The 22,282-nt window shown below is 60.4% G+C and overlaps 1 protein-coding gene across 5 annotated transcripts in view; it reads left to right on the forward strand.

Annotated features, from left to right (window-relative positions):
* The window catches only part of NACC2 (NACC family member 2), a 66,955-nt gene that overhangs the window by 42,856 nt on the left and 1,817 nt on the right, over positions 1–22,282 (forward strand). For all 5 annotated transcript variants that reach the window (XM_086684523.1, XM_086684525.1, XM_086684526.1 and 2 more), the window contains 3 exons: positions 19,368–19,532; positions 21,547–21,652; positions 22,002–22,099. In XM_086684523.1, coding sequence (XP_086540649.1) covers positions 19,368–19,532; positions 21,547–21,652; positions 22,002–22,099 — 369 coding nt within the window. The remainder of the gene's footprint in view (positions 1–19,367; positions 19,533–21,546; positions 21,653–22,001; positions 22,100–22,282) is intronic.

The following is a 22,282-nucleotide window of genomic DNA, read 5'->3' on the forward strand; positions in this document are numbered from 1 at the left end:
TTCCGAGTCCCGCGTTCTCGTCCGCGGGGCGGGCACACCACAGCTGACTTCCTAGTCCCCGAGGACCCTGGGTTGGTCTTCTGATCTGTTGCTCTTAGGACTGACTGATGCGCCAGGAGGGTCCTGAGGGGGGTGGGACCCTCCTGGCCGTGGGGCCCTCTCCCCACGTCAGGGCCCGCTGGGTCCCTCCTGCTGGCTGGGGGAGGGTCTCCTCCGGGGCTCAGGAAACCCCTGCTCCAGCTCTAAGTGCTCGAAGGCCCCTGGGGTCTGCACGCCTGCTTGCCATGCTGGGAGCGAGGGGCTGCCCCCGTCAGGGCAGCGGGGTCGGGGGGGCAGGTGCTGGTTCCAGGGTGAGCAGGGCACCGAGGGCACCCCAGTGCAGTAAGGGGTCTGCTCTCGCGGCCTCTACTTGGCCACACTCCTTGGGCACGTCTGTACCCACGGGCAGACGGGGAGACAGACAGGCAGCAAACAGGACCTCGATCAACTATTTAATCTTGGCTGGGGTCCCTGTGAGGCAGGACGGGCTGCCCCCTGGCCCCAGGGAGCGAGGCTCGGTGGTGGGGAGAGTGAGCTGCCCAGGGGGGTGGGGAGGGCTCCCTCTCCCATCGCTGCCACCTCTGCGTGAGGAGCGTGGGTGGCCGGGAGGAGCCACCTTCGGGGCCGCCGCCCCGGGACCGGGCTTCCCGTGGCGCCTTCCGCCGCGGGCCCAGCCCCTCCTCTGCGCGGGCAGATGTTTGATCGTTGTTGGCAGACGCCGTTCCCTGTGGATGAGACAAAGGCACTCCTCGGCACTTACACTCTAGCCAGGCATGTCCACGTTAGGGGCCCCGCGGGGCGCTGTGCCGGGATGGGACAGGTGGCCGCGGGCTGGTGGCCCTGCCTGGGCTCGCCCTCTCTTCCCCTCTGCGGGCTGGCCGGCTCCTCCGGGTCTGCCCGCTGTCCCGGCCCCCGGACACGGGACAGACACTGGCGGTGCTTGGGATCGGGTCCTGTCTCCCCCGCTTCGAGCAGAAGCTGCAGACGACTCCTGTGAGCCCTAGAAGGACGCAGAGCGTGGGCGCCCTGCCCCGGACCAGGCCCTGGTCAGTGCCACCACGGCCTGTGGTACCCTTGTGTCCTGCTCACCCCAGAACCAGCAGCGCCCCCCCGCCCCCGACCCTACCTCCCTGACTAGGGCAGCCCCTCGCTCCCAGCATGGCGGCAGACAGGCAGACCCCTAGCCTGTTGGGGGGCTGCCCCCCCCTGCAGCCCAGCTGCCCCTTGAGGGTCCCGCGGGGAACGGGGAAGGCTAGGTCTGTCGTGCGAATCCCAATCCTAAGCACCCCTCACCGCCTCCTGACCTGGGCCCAGGGTGTCTACGCTGATGGATCCCCGCCCAACTGCTGGGAGGGCCCCGGGAGCAGTGGGTGCGTTTTGTCCCTGGCCTGGTCGGGGGGGGGGGGTGTCCCTCCCTTTGGAGGCAGCAGTCAGGGCACGCGAGGGAGGCGCGGGCCCCAGCGTGCCTGTCCCACATGTGCCCGGGGAGCTGGCCCCGGCCTGTTCTGAGGTTCCGGGGGTGGCCTCCCCGGCTCCCTGGCCCTCAGCTTCTCCTGTCTCAGGCACAGGGACAGGGCATTTCTGTGCAGTGTCACGTGTGGCCCCCAAACCCCGGGAGACCCTGAGGTGCCCTCTTACGTCTGAGTGACTGAGGTATGACGTCCGTGCCTCCCCAGAAGGGGCGTGAGATGCACCCGCTTGAGTCTTGGGCTGTGGCACCAGAGCACGGTCAGACGGAGGACGCTGCCGTCACCCGCCCGCCCCAGGCAGCCCTGGATCTGCTGTCACTCGGGATGTGTTTGCCGGTCCTAGAACATCAGGTGGGCACGGTCGTGCCCTGCGTCCTTGCGTCTGCTTCTCTCCGCAGAATTCGGGTGAGACTCGTCTGTGCTCCCGGGTCAGGCCCACCTTTCCCTCCCCTTGTTGGGTGGTTATTCCAAGTGTTTGCACACAGTGAAATGTACCGATTCCAAGTGTACAGGCGATGACTCTGGGGGCTGTAATCAGTCGAGTACCAGAGTCACGGTCAAGATCAGATCAGTCTGCCTCCCCTCAAATGTCTCCGGGTCCTCCCGCCCCAGCCCTGGCCCCCTGCGGCCTCCCCACCGGCTTCCTGTCCTTGTCGATTTGCCTTTTGCACAATCTTTTAGGTGGCATCGTTCAGAACGCAGTCCTTTCTTCTCACTCACCGTATTTCGTGGCCTGTCCACGTGGTGCCAGGTGTCGGTCCTCCTAGTCCTAGGCCGTGGACGCGGCCACCAGTGGCCAGTGCGTGGGTGGCTTCGGGGGACAGGAGCTGTTGTCATCTTGCTGCTGTGAACGTCCGCGTGCAGGTGGCGCTGCTGGGTCACGGGAGAGGCACGTGTCCACGCTGCCACACGCTCACTGGTCTCCTGAGAGTTGATTTGTGTCCTGAGCGGTGACGCGGGTTTTTGCCTGGATTGGACACGTGTCGTGCTGCATCGGTTAACTTTCTAACGCAGAGCCACCCTCGCAGCCCCGGGATGGAACCCACGTGGCGTGGCGTTTATGCCGCGCTCGGTTCAGTTTGCTGACGTTTTCTCGGGGGTTTCTGCGCCCGTGTGCGTGGCGGGCAATCACCTGTAGTGCTCTTAGGATGGTCTCGGGGATCAGGAGAACGCGAACCTTCTCTTCCCTTCTGTAGTTTTTGAGAGTTTGTGTAAGTTTGATGTGACTTCTTTCTTGTGCGTTTGATAGAACATATCCACCCGTGAAGCCTCTTGGCTCTGCGGGTTTTTATTGTTGTTAATTGTGGGAGTTTTTAGTGATAAATTCTGTTCCTTTAGGTACAGAACGAATCGATTTCCCTTTCCTCGTGCTCCAGCCGTGGCGGTTTGTGTGTTTCCTGGAGCTCATGCGCTTGTGAAGGCTGCTCTGACACGATCCCTGCGGCCATGCTGGCTCCCATGTCTGGCTTTTTTAGCCTCACTGTTGACCTCTGTCTTGGGCCGCCCAGCCCCCTGCGTCTTCACCCCGTCCCTGGGGCCTTTGTCCCTGACGCCGCCCCCCGTGGCCCCCTGTGCGGTCGTGGTCACGGGTTTCCCTTCTTGACGTGCGACCAGCCTTCCCACACGTCGTCCTCTTTACCTGAAACAGCCAGCCGGCTTTTCCTCACTTTCGGTCCGTTTTATTCATTTAATTAATTTGATAAATTAATTACTTTTTACTTAAAAAATTCTATAAGTTTTTTAACATTTATGACATTTTTTAGCGTTATCTTTGAGAGCGTGAGTGGGGGAGGGAGAGAGAGAATCCCACGCAGGCTCTGAGCTGTCAGCACAGAGCCCGACGCGGGACTCGAACCCACGCACTGTGAGGTCGTGACCTGAGCCGAGGTCCGACGCTTCACTGACTGAGCCCCCCGGGCGCCCCGGTTTTCAGTTCTTTGAAGTCCCGTGAGACGTACCGGCTTCGGCCTGCGGCTCTCCAGTTCACAGCAGTGCCGTCAGCCCCATCCTCGTCTCTGCCCGTGGGCGCCAGGCCGGCCCCCTCTCCGCGGCTGCCCCGGCTCTTGCCCCGCCGCTCCGCCTTCTCCTGTGGGTGGGCCGCCAGCTGCTCCGCGTTCCCGCCAATGCTTGGTCTTGTCTGATGTTGAAAGCTGTGCCCGGTGGCCGTAGCGGTGTCTCTGTGACGTCCGATGATGTCGGACAGCTTTCACGTGGGTCCGCCGGGTCCGCCGTCCCTTTGAATCCGTGCCCTTCTTACTGGGCTGTCTGATCAGCGAGGGTGTGAGGCACCGTTGAGAATCGGGCGTTCTTTGCATGCTGCAGGCGGAGGCCTCTGTCGGGCCTGTGATTCGAGAACGTTTCCCCCCCGCCGCAGTCTGTCCGTTCCCTTGACAGAGCCTTTCATAGACGGACACTTTGGGATATTGATGAAGCTAAGTGATTAATTACACTGACCCCGAACAATCCGCTTAAATGTGGATTTTCTGCATTGCGGTGCTGTAAGTGTGTTTTCCTGTCCTTTTTGGTATTATTTTCTTTCCCCCAGCTCACCTTGTGCTAGGAACACGGTATATGGTGCGTAGAACGTACCGACTGTGTGTTAATCGACTGCGTGTGACCCGTACGGCTTCCGGTCAACAGTGCGCTAGTTACGTGTGGGGGAGTCCAAGTCACGTGCGGATTTTCGACGGCTAGGGCGGCGGTCGGCGCCTCTGATAATCGCCTCGTACAAGGTCAGCGATATTTCTCTACAGACCGCGCTCTCGTGGTGGTTAAGTCTTTACCTGACCAGCACGCAGACATTTCCTCTACATTTTCTTCCAGATGTTTTACGGCGTTGGGTCTCACATCCGGCGTGTGGCCCGTTCTGGGTCAAGTTCTGCGTGAGGCGTGAGTCAGGCTCCTTTGTCTCTCTCTTTCAAAGAAATGTCACTTATGAAAAAACCCGGTGATAGTTACCGCACGTACTCATTTTGTGAGACTTGAGCTTCTCACGGTCCTAGTGAGGGACCCGCAGTGGATTCTGAAAACTCGCAAACACGTCTTTATAGCGTTTGACAGTTTGCGGTAGTGATGTGTGATTTACGTGCCATGAAGTCAGTCCCTTGTCGTTGTGCGGGGGTGTCCGTGGCCGCGAGCGTGCGTGCCCTGGAATTCTGGCCGGACGCTTGTGTTCCGCCTTCTCTTGTTTTCTTCGTGGGGACTGTCGTCCTCCTGTGTCCCTTGTGCATGCTGTGTCTCTGCAGGCCGCCTTTGTCCCTGACCGTCCTCCACCTGGTTTCGACGTGCCCCTGTGTGGTGTCCTCTGTGTTCATTCTGCTGACGTCCATGGAGCCTTTCAGGCACGTGCATTTATACCATGGTTTCTTCAGGTGTCTTTGTGCCCCTCTGTCCGGAACCCCGGTCACGTGGCCTTTTGCTCCTGCGATCTCCGAGGCTCCGTTTGTTGACCGAATAGTTCCTATTGCTGTTTCTAATGCTTGCTGATCTTCTCTGCAGTTGCATTTGGTTCTTAACTTTGGCTCCCTGTTTCTCTCCTCATTGGGTTCCTCTTTTTTTGTTTTTTTAAAGTTGATGTATTTATTTTGAGAGGGAGAGAGAGAACGAGCCGGGCTGGGGCAGAGGGAGAAGGAGAGAGAATCCCCAGCAGGCTCTGCAGTGTGAGCACAGAGCCTGATGCGGGGCTCGATCCCACAACCCTGGGATCATGACCTGGGGCGAAATCAAGACTCACTCAACCCACTGAGCCACCCAGGCGCCGCTGCCCTCCTCTTTTGCACAGCTTTAAAAGTTGCGGTCGGGGCGCCTGGGGGGCTCGGTCGGTGGAGCGTCCGTCTTCGTCCCAGGTCATGATCCCGCGCTTCATGGGTTCGAGCCCCACATCGGTCTCTGTGCTGATGGCTCGGAGCCTGGAGCTGCTTCGGATTGTGTGTCTCCCTCTCTCTCTCTGCCCCTCCCCTGCTCTGTCTCCCCAAAATAAGTAAACATTAAAAAAAATTTTTTTTTATAGTTGTGGTCACGTTATGTGGCTAGTTTAAAGCCTCTGCCACTGGTGCCGTCCTGTGTTGTTTCCTGGGGTGTCTCTGCTGACCGGCTTTCTCCTCCTTAGGGGTCGTCTTCTTGTGGTGTGTCGGTTGTTTGTGGATACGGGACATCGTCAGTGTTACCTCGTGGAACACTTGCAGTTTGTCACTCCGGGTCTCTCGCGGTAGCTGGTTACGTGGCACCCCGTAACAGCGGGCGTGGCAGCCTGCGCCCCGGAGCCTCCCTGCTCTTGTGGGCTCCCTGCTGCCCTTTGTGTCCTCTGTTGGGCTTGACGTCATGAGGTCCGCTCACGATTTAGCAATGGCAGTTTTCGGATTTTGTTTAAAGACCTCTTTCTCCACGTCTGGATGGCTGTGATGTTCTTCTAGGTGTTAAACAATTCTGATTTGGAATCATTTATTTTACTTATTTTTTTTTAACATTTATTTTATTTTTGAGAAGGAGGCAGCGCGCGAGCAGGGGAGGAGCAGGGAGAGAGGGAGACACAGACTCTGAAGCAGGCTCCGGGCTCCGGGCCGTCAGCGCCGAGCCCGACGTGGGGCTCGAACTCACAGACCGTGAGATCGTGACCTGAGCCGAAGTCGGGCGCTCAACCGACTGAGCCCCCCAGGCGCCCCATGATTTGAACTCATTTTAAATTTACAAAAACGTTTCAAGATCAATGCCCTTTGCTCAGACTCGCTCACGGGTAAGAATGTGCCACGTCTGTTTCTCTTCCTGCGGAGAGGCTGTGGGGTCTTTGGACCGTTGGGGGGCGAGCTGCAGACATTGTGTCCTTTGCCCCCAAGTACTGAGCATTTCCTGCAAGCGGGGACAGCCCCTTCCATAGACACAGTCCCGTGCTCCACGCACAGGAGGCCGGGCGGTGACGCCATGCTGCTCGCCGGCCTGTGCCTGAGTCCCTCCACGTGTCCCCATGCCATCCTCCAGAGCAGCGCGGTTTTCCCCCAACCTGTGCCCAGTTCAGATGCGCACAGTGTGTATCGTGGCGATTCTGTGCCCTCCCCCGTCCTCGGCCTTTGCCCTTCAGGACACTTCTCTTTCTGAAGAGCACAGTTCAGCCGTTTGGCTGAATGTCCCTCTGTTTGGGCTCAGGTTGTGCGTTTCCGCCGCATGTCGGAGGAAACGGTGCCTGGTCCCTCCCGGCGCGTCCTCTCGGGAGGCACCTGAAACCCATGCGGCTTCACGGTGGTGATCGGTGACCCCGGCCGGGTGGAGCGCGGGTTCGCCCTCGGCGTCTGTTGATGATCCTGCCTGGGCTGGTTACTAACTCCTTACGCCCTACCCTTGCTAGTTGGCCCTCTGCGTTCGGAAGGGGCTTCTCGACATATCCCACTCCGCTCCTGCGGTGCTCCCTCCCTTACTGTGTCTCCCGCGTGAGTGGAGAGGGGTTTTTGGAGCATTTGTCATCTCGTTGGGCAAAAATCCAGCTGTCTCTCCCTTCAGCGGGGAGTGGCGTGGAGAATTCACCGTCGAGGTGCGAGGTCTGCGTGTGGCCACAGGGACGTCCTTGTTTTCAAGCCCCCCTGTCCGTCAGAGCTGGGACTCATAGATTGTAAAAACCGCAGGTTCGGGCTGGTGTCTCCGAATCCAGTCCGACCCCAGGGTTGTCCTAGCCTCCCCTCTTCCTGATGTCCGTTCTCCGAACAGACAAGATCCGACGCTCCTGTTTCCGCGTGAAAGGCGTTTACGTCTGTAGTGTGAGTGGAATCGATGTTTCAACGTGCTGTGATCTGGGGTCCACGGTTTACTTTTTTCCCACCCAACTTCCGAGTGGGTCTGCCACTTTTCATTGAGAAGACCACCTCGGTGGGCACCGCCCTGCTGACCCCGTGTGCATGTGGCATGTGGGCCCCATCCCTAGCCCTGCCCTGTCCCCTCTGTCACTGCTGGTCCCTGTGCCAGGGCACACCGCCCGCATTCCTGCGTAAGGTCGGCCTCTGGTTTTGTTCCTTACAGCCGTCCTGCCATTTTGCTGCATTTTTACGTGTTTTGTCAAATGCCACACAAAAGTACCTGCGGGGTTTGGTTGGGATTTCGTTGACTCTGCAGATCAGGCTTGTGCGGAGATCCCTCCAATGTTGGGTGTTTCCTCCATTTACTTACATCTTTTTCGGGTTTTCTTGGGACTGTTTTGTAATTCTCTGCATGTCTGTTGTTAGATTAATTCCTAGAAATTCATTTTTTGTTTGAATCTACGTGGTATTTTTTTTTTATTGTTTGTTGCTTGTATGTAGAAACACATTGGATTTATTATTTAAAAGCAAATCTGGGGGCCCCTGGGTGGCTCAGTTGGTCAGAGGTCTGACTTCGGCTCGGGTCACGATCTCACGGTCCGTGGGTTCGAGCCCCGCGTCGGGCTCTGCGCCGACAGCTCGGAGCCTGGAGCCCGCTTCGGATCCTGTGTCTCCCTCCCTCTCTGTTCCTCCCCCGCTCACACTCTGTCTCTCTCTCAAAAATAAGTAAACATTGAGGGGCGCCTTGGTGGCTCAGTCGGTTGAGCGTCTGACTTCAGCTCAGGTCATGATCTCGAGGTCCGTGAGTTCGAGCCCCGCGTCGGGCTCTGTGCTGACAGCTCGGAGCCTGGAGCCTGCTTTGGATTCTGTGTCTCCCTCTTTCTCTCCACCCCTCCCCTGCTCATGCTCTGTGTCTCTCTATCTCAAAAATAAATAAAAATATTTAAAAAAAATTAAGAAAAATAAGTAAACATTGAAAAGTAAATAAAAACTAATAAAAACAAAAAAAAATTTTTTTAAGTATTAAAAAAAAAACCCTGGCCACCGCCCACTCATTTATTCCAATAGTTTCCCTGCAGACTCTCAGATTTTCTCTGTGTCCTATCCTGTCACCTGCTGGCAATGGTGGCTTTATTTCTGTTCCTGGCCCGTTTGCTTCCTTTTTGCCCGACCGTACTGGCCAGACCTTCTGGTTCACTCGTCTCATCTCTGAGCTCAGGAAACGCGTTCAATATTCATCTTGAGGTGGGATATTTGCTCTAGGCTTTTGTGATGCGTGTTATGAGGTTAAGGACGTTCTTTTCTTACGTTACGAGGTTGGTGTGTTTCTTTTTCATAAATCAGGGTTGAATTTTAACAAAAGCCTTGTGTCTAGATACTGAACTGGGCATCCCGCTTTCCTCTTCTGCCCGTTACTTTTCTGAGTTACGCTGATCGCTTTTTTGAACACTAAAAAAAACAAAACACTTGTGTTTCTGGAATAAGTTAGGCCTAGTTACGATTGAATTTCTGCATTCGGTCTCCTCCTCCTTTTTTTTTTTTTTTGCCCGGTTTTGGTGACCGTCCTGAGGTGTGAGGCCCTCCGCAGTGTCCGTGCCCCGGAAGGGGCGTCAGGCAGTGTGGAAGGGGGCCACCTGCTTCAGTGGGAGCCTGGGCACGTGGCCTGCACGGTCCTGGGCTCCGGCCTCAACGCCAGGAAATCTGCTGGCACAGGCCCCACACGCGGTGTGGGCGCCCCGGTGTAGACGCATCCCCGCCCCCACGCCCGCCTCGGAGGAGGCGGGGGGCTCCGAACCAGGGCCTGGGGGCCGCGGAGAGCGCCTCGAGGGTCAGATCCGTTTCACGGGCGGCCACCCGCCGCGGGAGCGAGCCTGGACGTTCCTCGCTTGCGAGCACCGGGCCGCGTGTCTCATTTCCCGTCAGACGGTGCCTCACGCTTCCCTGCGGGGTTATCCACCTTCTGAAATGAACCGAGAATTCCTTCCCGCCTGTTTTGTACTTTTATGTCTTCTCAGTTGAGGACTCGGTCCGCCTGGAAGCGTGCTCCTGCCTCTCCGGACGGTTGTCGGCCGCATCTGGTTTTCTGACTCATTGGCGTGAACTTGTCCCTAACATCCTCTTAAGGTGCCTCCTGACGTCTGGAGCGGGGCCGTCCCCTCGTGTGTTCCGTGCAGCCCACGACCTAAGGATGCCGTTTATGTCGTTAAAGAAAGATCTCCCGGGCGCCTGGGGGGCTCAGACGGTTAAGCGCCCGACTCTTGGTTTCGGCTCAGGTCACGATCTCACGGTTCTTGGGTTCGAGCCCCGTATCGGGCTCTGTGCTGACAGCGCGGAGCCTGCCTGGGATTCTCTTCCCACGCTCTCTCTGCCCTCCCCTGCTCTCTCTGTCTCTCAAGATAATTCATTAATTAACAGAAACATGTGCAGCTAAAGTCGCGTGCGCCCCAGACAGCCTCAAATACTTCCCGTCGGTCTGTTCACCCTGGAGGTCTACAGGCCCTCGTCCTGCAGGGGCCTGTGCTGTGTTCCGAACACTGTTAGTTTGTGCCTTTTTCCTTTCCCTTTTTCTTCGGAGAACCAACTTTTGGATTTTTTTCTCTATTTTCTGTCTTCGTATATGTTTTCATCTCACCGTACTACAACTTTCTCTGAGTTTATTCGCTGTTCTTGCCCTGGATTTTTAAGACAGATCCTTCGGGGCGCCTGGGTGGCTCTGTCGGCTGAGCGTCTGACTCCATTTTGGCTCAGGTCATGATCTCAAGGTTTGTGAGTTCGAGCCCCTCGTCGGGCTTTCAGCTCTCAGCACTGAGCCTGCTTCGGACCCTCTGTCCCCCTCATTCTCTGCCCTTCCCCCACTCTAAATAAACTTGAAAAAAAAAAAAGGACAGATCTTCAGATGACTGACTTCTCAGCCTTTTACGGTAAGTGCGCGTGGGGCCACGCACTTCCTGGGCCGCGTGGCTGGCTTCACCCTGTCTCGCGCGTTTTCATCGTCACCCACGAAACAGATTTTCTGGTTGTGTCACTGAGTCGCGGTGTTTTCCTCGACCCTTGGCTTGTGCGATGGCGTGTGCCTCAACTTCCAACCACACTTTGGGTTTTCTGGTCATGTTTTTGTTGAAGTTTCCAAATCAAATGCCCTGCGCATTTCATACCGCCTCACTGCTCTGGAATTCGTCAGGAATTTCTTTATGCCCCAGAATATGTTCCATATGCACTGAAGGAAGCAGCCAGGCCGTCAGCTGAATGAACTGCACCGATGATTACGTCGCATCCCACACGCGCCCGCACGTTTGTTCTCGTGTTCCTGCTGGGGTGGCCGCGTACGGTGGTTCTTACGTCGTCCCCTGCTGCGCTGGAGTGTCGCGTGCTCTCAGGTTGGCCCGCCGGCCGCCCCGGTCCGTGGCCGCGGCCGCGCTGTGTCGTCTCCACGCGGCTTCACGATGTGTCGTGGGTTTTGGTGTTTTTGTCCGGGCTTAACAAACCTTCATTGTCTTCTCGCGCACAGTCCGGTTCCATCTCGTGTAATCACTGGTGTCTTTGGGTTTCATGTCCCGTCTTTCTAGCGATTTCCCATCCATCCCCTCTGATCTGTGTTTCTCTATCTTCCCCCTTTCTGGCTGATCAGCCATTTGGTTCTGTTTGTTTCCCTTTCTTTTATTATGAGTGTGGGGGCTGCTGTCTTCAGGGTTAGAAAGTCCAACATCCATCTGAGCATGGCCTCCGTCCGGGAGCGTGTTCAGGGCCCGGCCCTCTCCCTCTTAGCTGGGACCTCTCGGTCACCCTGGCTCCCGTGCGCCGCCGGGCCTCCTGGGCTCCCGGGACACGGGGTCATGCTTGCCCCACGTTCCGTGTCTCTTTCGCTCTTTGTGACTCTTGTGTTTCCTTTCTCCGCTTCAGTCTGGATATTGGCATTCTTTTCCAGGTTGGCATTCCTGTCACCTGCTCTGTTCCGTCTCCTCCAGCGACACCGATCTTCCGTCCAGGGTCTGATCCTTCCCACAGATTCTGGTTTTCTGGTGCAGCTCCCCATTGTGTTGCTACTGTTTCCTGCCCTGTCGAGAGCAGGCGCTCCACGGGTGGTGGCCATTGTCTGGGACGGACCACCTTGGGTCTGATCTAATGTCTTTTTGTAAATTGGTTTCTTATTACTCATTTCCCCCTGTTCCTGCTGAGTTCTCGCTGAAGCTCGACACGGTAGGAAGCATCTGGGAGCTCCCGCCAGCGCTCCTCCACAGACGGTCCGTCGTTAGAGGCCTCAGGTGGGAGCCGGCGAGGTGCTCGCCGCGGCTCCAAGGCCACGGCTGGTCCTGGGGTTCCCAGACTGCCTCCTCCCGGCAGGCCCCCGAGTCTGCCATCTCGCACGTGGGCACCACATCCCCGATTTCACCTTTCTTTGGTTTCTGAATCTGGTCCTGCACACGTGCTGCTTAGTGGTGGCAGGAAGTTGAGGGGAAGCCGGGCCATCTCCCAGGCCGAGGCCCGTCGAATCTGCACGCTCCAGGCCCGGCTGTCCCTCCCACCCAGCCCTACGGCAGCTGTCCCCTCAGCTCAGGGGCCTGGCCTTGAGACTAATTTTTTTTAAGTTTTTTTTTTTTTTTTTTTTTTAATTTTGAGAGAGAGCCTGTGCAAGCAGGAGGGACAGAGAGGGAGTGAGAGGGTCCCAAGCAGGTTCCACACTGACAGTGCAGAGCCCGACTCAGGGCTCAAACCCAAGATCGGTGAGACCTTGACCTGAGCCGAAATCAAGAGTCCGACGCTTAACTGACTGAGCTGCCCTGGGGCCCGTCCAGCACCTTATTTTTAATGCAGCATTTGGAGTTCTTGATGGGGGGGGGGGGTGTCACTCCCCCATTGCCGTACAGGGGTCTCTGGGGCACCTCACAGGTTAAATGCGTTTGTGTTTGTGTAGCTGATGTGCGCTAATCATTGTAAAGAGTATAGAAGGTCACACTGGGGAGAGCTGTTCTCCACCCGTTGCTCCGCCTCCCGCTGTCTCCCAGTGGCCTCGCGTCCCGTGTTTTGTCTTCAAGCATAGCCCGTGCATGCATCTTACATAAACACGGTCCCAGGGCACGCAGAGCCCCACTGTGTTTTCAGGGTGACCAGTGTCACCTGGTGTCACGGACCAGGATCTGTCCAGGCCGTCCACGGTGGACGTCTCGAGTCCGCGGAGCTGACAGAGGAGTAATGCGGTCAGGCTGGCAGTGCGGGCAGCCGCTGGGTTTGCCGGGACACCAGCTGGGGCCTCGGTGGGGTCTCCCAGGGCCAGACGTGGGTGCTGGACACAAAACCGGCAGACCTGTGGGGTCTGGGGACAGGCAGCATCCATGGCAGGTTTGAGTGGGACTGGCTGAGCTGGACGGGGAGCCTCCCAGAGGAGGTTTGGAATGTTATGAGCCGGGCCCCAGAGGAGCTGCAGCTCAGGGTCGCCCTGGGTGCCGTCCAGGGCTGCAGGGTCAGAGCCTCACGTCCTGTCCGGCCGCTGTGCCTGCGCCTGCCTGCGCACGGGGACCCGGGGACCCTACCTGTGCACGGAGACTGTTCCTGCGTGGGGGGCCCCTGGCAGGGTGTTTGCACACAGTCTCTCCTCAGCGTTTCTGTGTCCGCTCGTAGGTTTCTTTCTTCGGGGCTTTCCCTGCCAGACATGTTATTTTGTGCCCGATGTGCTGGGATCTCGTTGGTTCTGAGATGCCTTCTGTCCTTCCTTGCCTTTTAGCCCCCGCAAAATAGGGTTCGTCTCACAGTCGCTGGGGGACGTGGCTACATTGGTGGCATTTCTGTCTTCACGTGAGAGCAGTCATCTGTGATGACCCCCAGCTGCTGATGCTCTGCCCCACCCCTCGGGGCCCAAGTGCGCCTTTTGGAAGGACCCCCTGCCCTGCATTCAGGATGCCAACACGGTTGTGTTCAGACACATGGGTGCCTTTGTGGGTGTGGCCCTTTCAGAACTGCCTGCCTGGTGGGTGTTGGGGGGGCCTCCTGGGGCCCAGCAGCAAGGGGCAGGGCAGGGCAACGCTGGGCGGGCTGCCTGGGCGCTCACGATATACAGCAGCTCCGTCAACCCTCCGTGCTGCCCGACACCACCCACCCCCACCCCATCCCCTGGCGGTCACCGATCTGTTCTCTGTCCCCACACGAGACACTGGGCCGTCTACAGTCAGGGCATTTGTGAGCAGAGCCACTGTCCACGTCCTTGCTCAGGGCCCGAGCGGACTGTCTTCATCCCGTTTCCCTGGCTGAGCACCCAGGTTAGGGGGTGTGGCTCCCACACTCAGCCTGTGTTCAGCTTTGGAAGAGCTGTCCAGCCATCCTCTGGAGTGCCCGTGTCCCCTGCCCAGCCATCCCCCGGGGTGCCCGTGTCCCCCTGCCCAGCCATCCCCCAGGGTGCCCGTGTCTCCTGCCCAGCCGCCTGTGGAGTGCCTGTGTCCCCTGCCCAGCCATCCTCTGGAGTGCCTGTGTCCCCCGGCCTAGCCATCCCCCAGGATGCCCGTGTCCCCTACCCAGCCGTCCCCCGGGGTGCCCGTGCCCCCCTGCCCAGCCATCCTCTGGAATGCCGTGTCCCCTGCCCAGCCATCCTCTGGAGTGTCCTTGTCCCCTGCCCAGCTGCCTATGGAGTGCCTGTGTCCCCCTGCCTAGCCATCCTCTGGAGTGCCTGTGTCCCCCTGCCTAGCCATCCCGTGGGATGCCCGAGTCCCCTACCCAGCCATCCCCCGGGATGCCCGTGTCCCCTACCCAGCCGTTCCCCGGGGTGCCTGTGTCCCCCTGCCCAGCCGTCCCCCGGGGTGCCTGTGCCCCCCTGCCCAGCCATCCTCTGGAGTGCTGTGTCCCCTGCCCAGCCGCCTATGGAGTGCCCGTGTCCCCTGCCCAGCCATCCTCTGGAGTGCCCGTGTCCCCCTGCCTAGCCATTCCCCGGGGTGTCTGTGTCCCCGTGTGCACTGTGGCTGGGGACCAGCGCCCAGTGGCCACCCCTCGCCCCACTCAGGCCGCAAGTTCAGCCGCACCGTGCGTGTGGAGTGGTGTCTCCATGTGGTTTTATTTGGAGTTTCCGGTGGCTAACGTGGCTGCCTCTTCGGTGCCGGTCTGCCGTCTGTGTGTTCTCTCACCAAGCATCTGTTTGGATCTTTTGCCCATTTTAAAGATCGAGCTGTCCGTTTTCTGGCTGTCGGGCGTTGAGAGCCGCTGCGGGTTTTCAGCACAAATCGCCTGTCGGGTACAGGCCTGCAGGCTGGGGCCACTGTCTTTGCGGGAGGCTTTCCCTTCCGTGGGGTCCCGCTAATCAGACCATTCCTTCAGGGGCTGTGCTTTCGGGGTCGTGTGTAAGCTTTTCGCCAAACCCGAGTTCACGAAGAGTCTCTTCTGGAAGTTTTGTAGTCTTGTGTTTTACGCGAGGTCCCGGGTCATCTCTGTCAATTTCCGCGTCAGGCGTGAGGCTCAGATCAAGGGCGGCTTCACTTTTGTGATCTGTCCGTGCCTGGCTGCTTCCTCTGCACCACGTGCCGAAGCAGCTGTCACCTCCCCCGTGGAGTGGCGAGCGAACCCTTGTCACATCTCAGCCGAGCGTGTCTGTGCCGGCCTGTTTCCGTGCTGTGGACCGCGTGTCCCTTCACTTGCCCGCACATACCGTTACGATCGGTTTATAGTGGGTTGAAAGTGGGTAGTGTGACCGGCCTTTTTCTTTCCGTTTGGCTTTACGTTGTGTTTTCCGATATAATCAAGGACTAGGGGTTCGATTTCTTATTGTGCCATTTTAACAAATGACACGTACTCTGAGTGTCCCCTCCCTTGTCCCCACACCTCCGCGCCCAACCTCCCAGGGGCTCGGTCACCTGCTGGCGGCCACACACATTGGTGGGGGCTCCCTGCCAAGGATGGGGGCTGCCTAGGCCATCTCCGAGGGGCCGCCAGAGACACTCTGTGCATCTGGGGACAGGAACAGAGGCCACACCGTTGGGGCGTGGTGATGCAACGGCATCCCGTGGGCTGGGGACTCTGCGTGTCTTGTTTGGGGAAAGAGTCCATCACTTCCTCCAGGTTCCCAGTCAGTGACCCACAGGAGGGCGCGACGGTGCAGGGACGGAGGTCGGTGACCCTCCCGGGGCCCCTGCAGGCCTGCGTCACCAGCGCTGCCTTCTATCCGTGCTTAACAGACTGCGAAGTGAGGACCACAGCCCTTGTCTCCCACAGAGGCCTTTCATTCTTTCAAGAGAATCGTGTTGTTGGGCTGGAATATCGTGACGCAGGATTTGCCGTGACAGCTGTTGCTGAGGGCACAGTTCGGGGGCGTCGGGCACACTCACGCTGCCGTGCAGCCGTCCCCTCCGTCCGTCCCCAGGGGTGTCCGTCTTCCCAGACCGAACTCGGTCCCGTTACACGCCGACCACCCTGCCCCCCGTGCTGTCTGTCCCTGTGGGTCCGACTCCTCTCAGCCCCACAGCCAGTGGAATCTGACGGGACTTGTCCTTCTGTGCTGGTTTCCTCTCACCCAGCACGATGTCCTCGCCGGCCGGATTCACGCAGCGTCACCGAGCCAGGGAGCAGCTGGGTCCCTTCTTGGTGCCCAGAGTCCCTGGCAGGTCCACCCATGAGTCCTGTGTCCACAGTTACAGTTTTCTCTGTCCGGTGATCCGAGGGAAACTCTGCCTGTCCTTGGTTGCGACTGCCCCTTTGGCCCAGATCAGCTACTGTTCTGGATCATTCCGTAGAGGCCTTTTGACCAGGACTCACCTTTCCTATAGAGAGAGCAATTACTCACCTCTCGGGACAAACACCTAATTGCTCTTCACTTTCATGTGCTTCTCTCCAAATTCCATGGGCCCAAAATATTCGGAGCCCACGGTCCTGGAGACTGGAGCTGTTGCTGGTTGAAAACGAGGCCGTTGATGGTGAGGGTGGTGGTTCCGCCACGGTGGCCAGTCCCCGAGTGACCTCAGTGTGATCCGTGGGTCCGTCTGCGGGCTGCCGTGTCCCTGCCCACAGCCCACCGAGGGGCCTCCCGCCAGCCCCCCAGTCAGGGACGCCTGCCGAAGGCCACGGGGACATGCGAGGGGCCCCGTGCACGCTCTCCCAGGCTCCCAGAACCTGGTCGTAAGCTGCCCCCTCCTCTCCCTGGGAGGAGGAGACTTGGGGCCGGGGGAAGGGGCAGGGGCAGGGAAGGCTTTGGGCGCACCTTTCCAGATGAGCCACCACGCGGGTTCGGGTATTTTTAGCTGGCGCAGTATCCGCGCTAGGCAGAGCAGAAATAGAAGAGGCTGTTCTGGGTGTTCTGGATCTGCTGGTCTCTGGCTCTCCGGAGCTGGGCTGGGGGCCGGGGGCCGGGGGCTGAGGCGGGGGTCCGGGGGTGGGGGCTGGGGTGGGGGGCTGGGGTGGGGGGCGGGGGGCTGGTGGCCGGGGTTGGGGGGTAGGGGGCTGGGGGCCGGGGGTGGGGGCCGGGGGCGGGGACTGGGGGCCGGGGGTGGGGGGTTGGGGGGTAGGGGGCGGGGGGCTGGTGGCCAGGGTTGGGGGGTTGGGGGGTAGGGGGCGGGGGGCGGGGGCTAGGGGCCGGCCCCCCGGGGGGGGGGGCAGGGGCCGGGGCCGGGGTGGGGGGCTGGGGCTGGGGGGTTGGGGGGTAGGGGGCGGGGGGCTGGTGGCCAGGGTTGGGGGGTTGGGGGGTAGGGGGCGGGGGGCGGGGGCTAGGGGCCGGCCCCCCGGGGGGGGGCAGGGGCCGGGGCCGGGGTGGGGGGCTGGGGCTGGGGCTGGCGCTGGGGCGGGTCGGGGGGCAGGCAAGAGGAGCGGAAACAACTTCTGCTGTTTGGAGAAACACGGCAGGCTGCGTTGTGGACGCCGTTATTTCTGTTGGTTAGCGCTCTTTATGTAAATGCCGCGGCGCTGGCTTTGGCTCTGCGTCTGCGTGTGTAATCACAGCAGGCCGTGGGGGGGGCGGGGGCGGGTAATTATGTTTTAAAATACCACCCGGGTTGTTTTTCCTGTGCTCCCTGAGCCCCCGGGTATGCCAGGTTTGGAAGGTTCTCTGTTGCTCTCTGCTCATCTGCCCCCACCCGCGTTCCCCACACACACCTGGTGGGAGGTGCCTCCCGTTCCCCAGAGCGACTGCCCCCCCCCACACTTGAGCCCTGATCTGGGGCGGGGGGGGGGGGGCTGGGCACTGGAGCCCGGCCTGCCTTCTCCCGAGGGGATCTCCTGTGGCTCCAGGAGGCCGGTCCCCACCACCGCCCCGACGGGAGCTTGAGGCTGCCGGGTTCTGGCCGCTTGGGGGTGAGGGTCTGCCCAAGACGCCTTCTTGCCACCCTGTCTCCTGAAGCTCCTTTGCAGCAGCCCCCGTGTGGCTTTCCCAGGTCTGTGGCCCGGCCCAACCTGGCACCTGCCACAGTGAGGCCAGGTGCTGATTTTTCCTGGGACCCCCTAAGCGGGGATGGGTCACAATGCGGAGGGGACAGGACCACTGCTCCAGCCTGAGTGGCCAGGTGTCCCTGCCTGGAGCCTGATGGAGAGCAGGTTCCAGCCCGGGCTGGACACTATAAGGTTCTACAGCCACCTCCTCTGGCCCAGGAGCCACTAAGGCTGCTACAGAGAACTGCTGTCCTTGACCACGAGGGCCCAACCCTGAGTGACCCTCTGAGCAGCCTGAGGCCCTTGCCGGCATGCAGACCTTGCCCCTGTGTCTGGGTGGCTGAGGGCGGGCTGGGCCGTGCTCTCTGCCAGCTGTGTGGGGGAGTCCCCTGCCCTGGACCAGCTGTGATTTCCCAGTGACAGCAGCTGACCGGGAGCAGGTGGCCCTCCTGGGAGGTGACCCAGAGTGGCCCATGTGCTGGGGACACAGGGTGAGGGAGGCGGGGTGAAGCGTGCCGGGCTGATGGCAGCATGTGTGTGGCAGGGGGCTTTGCCCTGGAGCCCTGCCCCGTGCAGAGGCCCTTCGCTGACCTTGTGGCTTGTGTGGCTGCTGGGGTGGGGGGGCAAGGACCAGGGGGCTGCAGGGACATGGGGGAGGATGTGGGGCTGGACTTGGGGGCACCTGCTTAAGGGGTCTTGGGACACAAAGCCTGGTGGGGCTCAGTCCTCTCCACCACGGGAGCCTCCATGCGGCGTCTCTCCCCACCCAGCCTGGCTACCTGATGAGCCCCCGACGGGGCATCCTCTGAGGGCCTCTCCTTGCCCCCCAGCACCTGGACGGCACTCGGTGTGGCTGGTGCCCAGTAGACTCAGGGCCTTCATGAGCACTAGCGGGGGAGCCCCACCCCGGCCTTGAGAGACTGGCCAGAGGGCCTGTATCCAAGCCAGGGGAGGGGGGAGGGTGGGGCCTCGGGAGGGGAGGGGAGGGGGGAGGACAGTGGCCTTGACGTCCAGCTGCTCTTATGCTCCCGTGTGGCTTGGGGACATCAGAGGGGGCTCAGCCCCTGCCCCAGCGTAGCTGCAGGTTCGGTGAGCTCAGGGACCCTGACTGTCAGCTGGCAGTGGTTTGTCAGGAGCATTCCCAGACCACCTGGAGGGCTGGAGGTGCCCTGGGTGCCCTGCCCGACAGTGCCACTGCCCAGCTTTACTGCTGGCAGGTACTTACGGAACTGTCTCTCGTCCCGGCAGCATGGCACAGCCTCCGCGAAGTGCCCACTGGCAGGCAGAGGCCCTGTGTGCCCCCACCTGTGGAATGGGACCGCCCCAGCAACCAGGCCAGGGGCACAGTGCAGGCCCTATGCGCTCCAGGCCTGCACTCCACCCGGCAGAGTGCCCGATGAGACCTCGGGGCCAGCCCGGCTGCCCTCCGACCAGCCCCTTGCACGTGCCATCCTGAGCCCTCAGTCCTGCCTGATCTGCAGGCCTGTGTCTGGTGGGCACCTCCCGGGCCCTCAGAGCTTGTTCACAGGTCTGGGTGGGCATCCCTCCCTGCCTTCTTCCCTTCACTTCTCCACTCTGGTCCTCCCTGCAGAGGTCAGGGTGAGGTGGGCAGGGAGAGAGTGGGGACGGCACGGAGGCAGGGAGGGAGCAATCGAGCCCACCCTGGAGGGTCTGACCCGAGCCTGGCTGGGCAGGATCTCCATCTCCGTGCCTGAGAGCACCCCTAACCAGATCGGGTCTGTGTCCGCAGTGCAAGAGAAACCAGAACCCATGCCGCTGGAGAGCCGCTCCTGTGTCCTCATCCGCCGCGACCTGGTGGCGCTGCCCGCCAGCCTCATCAGCCAGATCGGGTACCGCTGTCACCCCAAGCTCTACTCAGAAGGGGACCCTGGCGAGAAGCTAGAGCTGGTGGCAGGTGAAGTGCCCCTCCCCGCCCTGTCTATTGTGTGCAGATGCCCTCATTTACTTTCTTTCCTTCAGAGCTCTGAACAATGTACTCATCACTAATCAGTCAAAAAAAAAAAAAAAAAAAAAAAGAACATCTTAAATTTCCTCTAATTTCCTTTTAGGAGAATGTGTCATTAAGAGAAGTTATTCAATTGAATTAATTTAGCATTTTAATTGAATCCCCTGGGCTGGTCGCGCATCTGATTGGCAGGGGCTGCAATCACGATTGTGTTTTAATTTAGGTGGCAGATAAAACCAAATCGAATACAGCGCACAGGCCCCCCTCCCCCAAGTCCCAGAGCGCCCCATCGCTGCGCTGACGGGTAGTGACCGAGGCTCCAGACACAGGTCCGAGTCAGAAACGGAATTCTGCAAAAGCGAACGACACAGTAGAGTCCGAAAGCCCATTAGGGCCGGGTGCCTTTGTCAGAAATACTTATCTTTTCGACATGAGGATGCATCTGGCCTCGCAGGCCCCTCGTAGATTTCTAAGGCTCTTCACAGGGAAGACAGAAGATGCTGCCGTCACCCTCGGCGGGGAGGTGGAGCCATTTGTCACCCTCGCTAGGGAGGTGGAACCATTTTCCAGGACTCTCCTGGTTGGCCGGGGGAGCCCCTAACAGGCTGGCCAGGACCCATGGGCTCCTTCCCTCCCTCCAGTGGTGGTGTGGACCTTCTGTGAGCTTCTGCCCCACCCCCAGCCCCAGTCCTGTTGGGCACTCCTGACCACCACGCCCTGGGCAGCATCATAGGGTTCTGCCTGAGCTGTCCCCTCTGCTGGGAGCCACTGTCCAAACAGGCAACCTTAGAACAGGGCAGAGAGGGGTGGCTTTGCCTTTCAGCTAACAGCCTGTGTGTCGGGGTTTGGGGTTGGGGGCGGGGGCCAGGGCTGGCCACCATCCCTGGCCCAGCCCAAGCTGGATATCAGGTTCCCAGGCCCCACTGTGTCCCAGCCCCCACTTTACAGGTTTCCCCACAATGAAGGGGTGTCCCCCGTGTGGCTCAGAGTGACCTGCTCTGCTGTTGGGTTGGAGCCTCTGCAGACGGGAGCGGGGTGGCCCTCAGGGACACGTGGCATGCTGTGGCTGAGGACTGTCAGGCCACACTGACCCGACGCCCCCGACGGTGGTCTCCATCCAGAATCACGTGTCTGTTTAAACAGTGGGCCTAGGCTCCCCCGGAGACCTGGCCCGTGGAGGGAAGCCAGCCCCAGGCCGCCCAGCTGGGGACCCACATGCAAGAACACCTCCTCGTGTCTTCCTTCCACCCTGCCCCCCGAGAAAGGAGCCCCACCCCACCCCCGCCCTTGTCTTTTTCACAAGATTCAGCACGTGATCTGTGACAGCTGGGGTCACAGAGGCCTGAAGGAGACTTCAGGAGGCCCCAGAGCCCGCTGGGGTTTACTGCACTGTTGTCTCAGGGGGTCGGGGGCACCGTCCGGTGCGGGCTCCTTTCTCTGCAAGCAGCGTCCGTTAAATGGAGGCCACCCCACGCTCTGGGCAGTGTGTCCTCTGTGGCTTGGCCCACGCCCTGCTGGGCCCCTGGGCCTTGCCAGGTTTCTTTGGGGTAAACAGTACCGTGTGGGCTCACTGCCCCCACCCCTGCCCTGGGCTGGCAGCGCCCCTCCCCCCACAGGCACAGGGCCGGGTGACCTCCAGAACTCCAGGCCCCAGCACTGCCCGAGGTGCTTCGGTTTGGGGGAAGGGATAGAAAGGCGGGGAGCGTTGCCCAAACCCTGGGCTGAGCAGAGAAAACCCCTGAGGCTGCCAGGGTGATCTGGGGACACGTGGCCAAGGCTGCCTCCTCCAGGTGACAGGGCACGCCCTGGGGTGCTGCACCCAGAAGTCGGGTGGCCTTGCGCCGCTCCCCACACCCCCCTGTGCACCTGCTCTGGCCCCAGGAGCCTCCCGGGGAGGTCCTGGCCTTGGGCTGTGTGGGTGGGGAGGCCGAGCGCTTCACTCTTCTGTGTCTGGTGCTCACAGGCTCTGGCGTCTACATCACACGAGGTCAGCTGATGAACTGCCACCTCTGCGCAGGGGTGAAGCACAAGGTCTTGCTGAGACGGCTCCTCGCCACCTTCTTTGACAGGTGGGTCCCTGGGCAGGTGCAGAAGCCTCGAGGGTCTCCTGTGGCTGACGCCTCTCGCGTGTGAGGCCCCCACCTTACTGACTTCACACTTGGGTGTCGGCCCGGGGACTGTGGAGGTGAGGGAGGGGGGGCCTGGGTCTGGGGAGGGCTGTGGACCACTCCCCCTGTAAAACAAAGACCTACGTGCTTCACTTCACGGGTGGGTCAGAAGGTGGCGGGCCTGTTCCCCACCCCTGCACCCTTGGAAGTCAGGAGCGGCAGAAGGCGGGGGCCAGGTAGACTTCTGGGTGGGAAAGCCCCATTCCCGTGGCACCTCTGACTACCCCCCCCCCCGCCCCCCCACCGCCAGGAACACACTGGCCAACAGCTGTGGCACCGGCATCCGATCGTCCACTAGTGACCCAAGCCGCAAGCCTCTGGACAGCCGGGTCCTGAACGCTGTGAAGCGTAAGTGGACGGGGTCTCCCGGGTCAGGGGTGCAGGAGCGGCGGGGTCCCCCGGGGACCCCGGCCTGGGCGGGCGGCCTCTCCCCGGCACCAGGCTGGCCCTGCAGGGCTGGGGGGAAAGAGAAAAGAACAGCTCTCAGGAGCCAGGTCTCGAGGTGCTAACGTTCTTGGTAGGTTTCCAAGC

The sequence above is a fragment of the Puma concolor genome, chromosome D4 (assembly GCF_028749965.1).
Source record: "Puma concolor isolate L17-30 chromosome D4, mPumCon1.1.hap2, whole genome shotgun sequence".
NCBI lineage: Eukaryota > Metazoa > Chordata > Mammalia > Carnivora > Felidae > Puma > Puma concolor.